At 64.9% G+C, this 693-nt stretch overlaps 1 protein-coding gene across 1 annotated transcript in view; it reads left to right on the top strand.

The window, feature by feature from the left end:
* EPS8L3 (EPS8 like 3) overlaps positions 1–693 on the top strand; it is a 6076-nt gene that overhangs the window by 2335 nt on the left and 3048 nt on the right. Inside the window, exons 6-9 of the mRNA XM_035895967.1 lie at positions 9–68; positions 165–238; positions 329–443; positions 529–593. Of these exons, the coding sequence (XP_035751860.1) occupies positions 9–68; positions 165–238; positions 329–443; positions 529–593 (314 nt within the window). The remainder of the gene's footprint in view (positions 1–8; positions 69–164; positions 239–328; positions 444–528; positions 594–693) is intronic.

The raw sequence follows: 693 nt of genomic DNA, 5'->3' as shown, positions 1-693 counted from the left end.
GTGGGCAGAGATCCCCAAGCCCGATTTCTACGCGCCCATCCAGCGTGGGTTGCCTTCCTCGGACTACGGTGAGTCTCGGGTGGGGTTTGCCGCGTGCCTCAGTTTCCCCAGGAGCAGGGGGTGGGGTGATGGGGAGCAGAGCTGGGACCCTCTGCCGTCACCAGGCTCACCGGACACCCAGCAGATGCCACAGACCAACCCCCCAGGCCAGGCAATGTCCGACGTGGACCGAGATGTTGTAAGTCCCATCCCACATCCACCCCACCTTGGGTGGGGACACCCCAGCCCTCCCCGCCAGCACCCCCAGGGTCCCATCCTGCTCCCACAGGAGGTCCTCAACCACGTGCTGAGCGACTTGGACCTCTTCGTGGTCCGGCTGAAGACGGCCCTGGGCTTGGTCAGCACCACCAACCCAAAGAAGAAGAAGAAGAAGAGCAAACTTGGTGAGGGAGGGCTGTGCTCCGGGGGCCTGGCGGGGGTCCCGGGGGGGCCAGCCCGGTGCCAGCCCCCCCCTCTCTGCCCCTCCAGCTCTGCCCCCCAGGGATGAATTCATGGACTTTTTCCAGAAGGTGAAATATGCCCTCAACCTCGTGGTAGGTCCCGTTGGGTTGGATGCAACCCCATCGCTCATGGATGTCCCTGGCTGGGGATGCCCAGCTCCACTGCCAGGCTGGGGGGCTGCATGGGACTGGG

Source organism: Egretta garzetta, unplaced genomic scaffold, assembly GCF_000687185.1.
Source record: "Egretta garzetta isolate BGI_Z169 unplaced genomic scaffold, ASM68718v1 scaffold616, whole genome shotgun sequence".
NCBI classification, from domain to species: Eukaryota; Metazoa; Chordata; class Aves; order Pelecaniformes; family Ardeidae; genus Egretta; species Egretta garzetta.
The sequence above is the reverse complement of the archived record's forward strand: the minus strand, read 5'-3'. Positions and strand labels throughout refer to the sequence as shown.